Genomic DNA, 5,275 nt, shown 5'->3' with positions numbered 1-5,275 from the left:
GACGCCAACAGCCGAAACCAAATTCCTTGTATGTTGTGTACGTACTTGGCCATTAAAGCTGATTTTGATTCTGATTCTGATTCTGATTCTGATTCTGATTCTGATACAGATCATGCCTTTCACATAGTTTCAGATCGGAATTTTGATCTTGGCCGGCCCAGATTGGAATTTGACTAGCTGGCCTAGATCAGAATCTTGGAATTATTATTATTCACATGAGGTGTTGATAAAGATACAAGATTCAACACACAATAAAATGTCTTTTAATACATTTTATTTACAAATCATAGAATTTCATGCAGTAACACAGTATAAGAAAACTACATCAGTGTTGCTACATGGTGTTAATCTTACAACATACAAATACATGTATGCAGCTATGAGAAATGAAAAATGAGAAATTTTACACTTTTTAAAGAATAGGAACTTTAAATTAAACAAACTTTCATATTCATCATGCTTTTATATGTCATTGTCTTGTAAAATATTTTGAGACATATACATACTGCTGACAGTTTTGAGAAATGTATTATTACGTGTGATCACATATTATATGTTTAAATTAAAATCTGTCCCTCGTTGTTTGGATGCCACTTGCTTGCACACTTGAGTCCTGCTTGTTTGTAGCGGCACTTGTTTGAAATACAGCTCTGGTTAATCTTGTAACCAAATTGTTCACACCCTTATGCTTTGAAGGATCAATCAAACACGGCTGAGAAACTCTCAAAGAGGGTTTCATCTAATCACCAAGTAACATTTCATAGACAAAATCCAAAGGCTGAGTGGCATAGAGTAATATTTTTAAAAAAATGTTGTGATGAATCTTTAAAAAAAAGTTTATTAAAGATTAATACTTGTTTTGAATCTTGCATTTGAATCAATATCCCATAAGCTAATAATAATAATACTAATCATAATAATTATTCCAAGATTCTGATCTAGGCCAGGGCTGCAAGGTGGCTCGGTGGTTAGCAGCGTCGCCTCACAGCTAGAAGGTCACTGGTTTGCATCCTGGTTAAGACACCCGGGATCTTTCTGTGTGGAGTTTGCATGTTCTCCCCGTGCAGCGTGGGTTCTCTCCGGGTTCTCCGGCTTCCTCCCACACAGTCCAAAAANAATAATCAGCAATAAATTATATACTAAAATAATAATTTGGGTCATTTTCTATGGGTTTAGTTTCTTAAATGTGATGTCTTGTTGTTTGTCCTATATGATATCAATACAAATATTTTAAAAAGAATGATATTTTTCTAAAAAGCAAGGAATCAGAAGACATCACTCTGACTGGTAAAATATGAAGGGTATTTTTAAAAATATTTTTTGAAATTTTAGCAATAAAATAATTAACCATTAGACAGGAAAAAAATCAACAGATTGATTGATAATAAAAACAGCTGTAAGTTGCAGCCCAAAGCTTCCTATAATGCAATAATAAGATACCTGACCTCTAAATAAGATACTTAGCTTCTTATTATCTGAACTGTGGTTTCTGAGGGGGGAAAATCACTTTGAAAGAATTTAAAGAAAAAAATACATTTTGAATTTTTAATTTTTTTTTTTACAGTAATTTATTTCAATACATCTAGTGTCAAATAACAACTCACTCCTATGCGACTGGAGATTATATCAATATATTTCCTGTTTTCACATGATCAAAGAGATTCGTACTCACATAAACAATGTTGTTGTGTGTTTGGGTGGATTTAAAGGTAACGAGAACAGAGTGACTGGGGGAGACGAGGAGTGAGCGCAGGGTGTCACTGTAGGGAGAGAGAGCACAAAGACCAGGGAAATACCAGCCAAGAGACAGGCAGGGGTAATGGCCGTGGCAGGGATGAGCGGAAGGTGGGAGGGGGGGGTTGGGATTATAGACGGGGGAAGAGTCGGGGGTGAGAGCGAGCAAACAGCAGCGCCACGGGCAACAGCAGCGGCTGGCAGTGACTGGTATACCAGTCAACCATGCAGCGCACACTCACAAAGGCTCTCCCACCCTCGCCGCTCTCCCTGACTGCAGGTCCAGATCTGCCCCCGTGGCCTGTTTGGTGGCAGAGGCTGTGGCACTGGCCCCTGAGCTGGGCCCTCTTGCCACGGAGGAGAGCCCATGCCGTGCAGTGTGCCAGGGCCTGCTGATCTGGGCGAGGTGAGTCAGAACCTGTTAACATGACTGGTGTCCCCAGTCTGACACACTGGCTTGTCTGACATGCACATGTGCACATTAATGTTATACAAACGTGGGCTCTCTCTCTCTTTCCTTCTCTCTCTCTCTCTGTGCCCTCCCAACCCTGCCAGCACTCCCTTTCCTCTCATCCAGATAAAATCCTTTCAGACACAAATTTCAATTATTCACCTCATCCAAATAATGCCATGTGACAAGAATTATCCCTACTGTAATAATCCACTTAACTGGGAAAGAGCAGCTCATCAAAAGGAGAAAAGAGAAAAGGGGCTGGAAGTGAGGGTGGTGGTGGTGGTGGTGGTGGTGGGACTTGTCAACCAGTCTCGAATCAGGACCCTCATAACAAGAATTTCTTCCCTTTTTGAGGAGGCAGTCTTGAAGCGCACTGGGATGATGAAATTGAAGTAAATTGAAAGAAAGCCTGGGAGAATGCTCCCACAATCAATAACCCCAGGATTAAATTAGCCTTGGCATGAAGGGATGATGGGGGGAAGATGAAGAGTGAATGGTGGTGAATGACATTGAGACATGTAGGCTGAACAATACAGCACTTCTCTAACCTGGATGCTCTGCCCATACAAGGACAGTGAATGTACCTGGGATGTATTCCATCCCACTTAGCAATAACACAACATTCCTGGTTATAGTCATTACTTGCGCCAAGCGTGTCTTATAAACACTCGCCTTTACACATTATTGAAAAGAAACAACTGGTGTTCATACTTGTTAAATGTTCCGTTTTGCTCGTCTGAACAGCTTGACCTGCTTATTTATTTTGCATAGAAGGCAGGCTGAATAAGAAACCACAGTTTTTTCACATCTTTCTAAGAGCCTATTTACTTAATACTGTTCTTTGGGGACAAAAACATTATTCATGCTAATTATTGACAAACCGATTCAAAATCTTCCCGGACCAAATTGCGGGTCCTGACACAGACCGACAAACACAGAGCTAAACAAAGGACAACAAAGATGTGTAGTCAAAGTTTTCGGATATAAATGATTAAAGCAACTGTGGAACTGTTGCCGCTGTTAAAATAGACCTTTCTCAATCCTTTTTGCTCTCCAAAGACAAGGAACATAAAGTACACTCTCATTATGGCTTGGGGACATCAGTGTGATGCTAAAGTGACTGTCTGCTAATTGGAAGCCTTTAACACTGGCTCTCCCTGGGGAATGTGTAATATCATCCGATTAGCCTAATAAAAGTCTTTAAGTTACTAGACCTTACGGGGGGAACAGAAAAAAACAAAACAATCTCAGTGCTCCTAAACTATGCATCATCAGTTGCCAAGAATTTGAAGACTTTCATTGTGTTCAAATACTAGGGCCGCTGATTTCACTGGTAAGCACAGAAAGAAACTGGCCAGTGTTAAAAAACTAGCAAACTCTGGAGCGTTAGTGCTGAAAATCATAGCATACAGCATGTATGTATGTATGAATATTTGAAAATGTATTTGAAGCATTTTTAAAAACTTACTGTTTTTATTCTAAATGAGTATGACTTGAGCCTACATGTGAGAGTATCTCACGCTTTTTTTGCACTACATCAAATAGGCATATTTGACAATCTTTTGTGATTCTAATCCACGTGGCCTCATCAATCAAGTAATTCCTATTAAATACTGAATCCTTACCAGTGCTTCTCTGGGGCGAGCTGCTCCATCATCTCCAGGTGGAAGGCCAGACTGAGAAGACAAAAAACACTTGTATTAGAGCGCCATCTACTGGAAAACAAAGATAATGTCGGTTTAAAGGTTACTAGCTAAAAAGATCCAAACATGAACACCCTTAAAATATATTTGAAAGGTTCAGTTCCTCATCAACTCTGTCTTGCAGTAAAGTCCATCCATCCATTATCTATACACCGCTATATCCTCACTAGGGTCATGGGGGGCTGGAGTCTATCCCAGCCAACTTAGGGTGAAGGCAGGAGACACCCTGGACAGGTTGCCAGTCTAACAGGGCTACACATAGAGACAGACAACCAAGTACACTCACATTCACACCTACAGACAATTTAGAATCACCAATTAACCTCAACATGTTTTTGGACTGTGGGAGGAAGATGAAGAACCCAGAGAGAACATGCAAACTCCTGTCTTGCAGTAAAGTGAAAGACAATATCATCTCTGTCGCTTGGCTGTCATTAACAACTCCTTGAACCTGTTGAACGTACTTGGTATTTAGTTATGCACATGGGATAACACAGGAACATCAACCATTTGAATCACAACTGTCTTCTGCTCATGGATATTTCTCGACAGTGGTCATCATGAAGTGGTTGATCAATTCTAAGAAGCTGTTTGCAGATGTTAGCATGCAGGACAAGAACTTAGTTCCCTCCTTGCTGTTCTCTCCAGCTCCATTAGTTTCTGGGTTTACATAACATGCACACTAAATGTAAATGCTGTGGTTTTCAGCTATGCACAGTTCATTCTGCTAGCATATCTACATGTGCTTTCTTGCATTAACAGCATTATAAAAGTAACAGCAGGGTGTAAAGCTGTCACTCACTACTTTGTATTCCATTTGTTTTGCTAGAAAGATCAGTGCTTGCCAGCAAATGACAGCAACTCTGAGTTAGCTTAGAAGAGAGTAGGAACAAGCAGGCTTGTTTGGCCAACAGTGACCTTTGCCTACTACGTATCATTAACTGCACATAATAAGACAGGGACAAGGCTGCATAGTCCAATAGAAGGACGTAGCTAGATTTGGTTATTATAATCAGCAGGCGGGCTAGTCAAGAATTTTACATTACTTTTGGAGACATATATGAACCTCGAGAACGTCCCTTCAGTTCACTTGTCAATACATGCATGTCTACGAGGCAACTTTGTAAACGTAACCTAGCTAGCATGCTAACTAGCAAGCATGCTAACCTGTGTTAGCTGAGCATTTATAAAGGTAACCAGCGCAAATGCTGGCATTTCAAAAGCCACGAAATATAAACACACTAGAAGAGTTTATAGTTGTATCTGGACATTAATAGATGTGTATTTTGAGTGAATAATGAGACCTGTGTTGGTGGATCAGGTTGGTCGGTGGATGCCATCTTCCTCTCCCTTGCTCGCTAAGGAGGCTGCTCGACCGATCCGC

The 5,275-nt window shown here is 40.4% G+C and overlaps 1 protein-coding gene across 1 annotated transcript in view; it reads right to left on the bottom strand.

The window, feature by feature from the left end:
* The window catches only part of pex14 (peroxisomal biogenesis factor 14), a 51,486-nt gene extending 46,211 nt beyond the window's left edge, over positions 1–5,275 (bottom strand). Inside the window, exons 1-2 of the mRNA XM_008282574.1 lie at positions 5,196–5,275; positions 3,814–3,864 (exon numbers count right to left, since the gene is read on the bottom strand). Coding sequence (XP_008280796.1) covers positions 3,814–3,864; positions 5,196–5,231 — 87 coding nt within the window. The 5' untranslated portion in view covers positions 5,232–5,275. The remainder of the gene's footprint in view (positions 1–3,813; positions 3,865–5,195) is intronic.

This window comes from Stegastes partitus, unplaced genomic scaffold, assembly GCF_000690725.1.
Source record: "Stegastes partitus isolate 25-593 unplaced genomic scaffold, Stegastes_partitus-1.0.2 Scaffold278, whole genome shotgun sequence".
Classification (NCBI taxonomy): Eukaryota; Metazoa; Chordata; class Actinopteri; family Pomacentridae; genus Stegastes; species Stegastes partitus.
The sequence above is the reverse complement of the archived record's forward strand: the minus strand, read 5'-3'. Positions and strand labels throughout refer to the sequence as shown.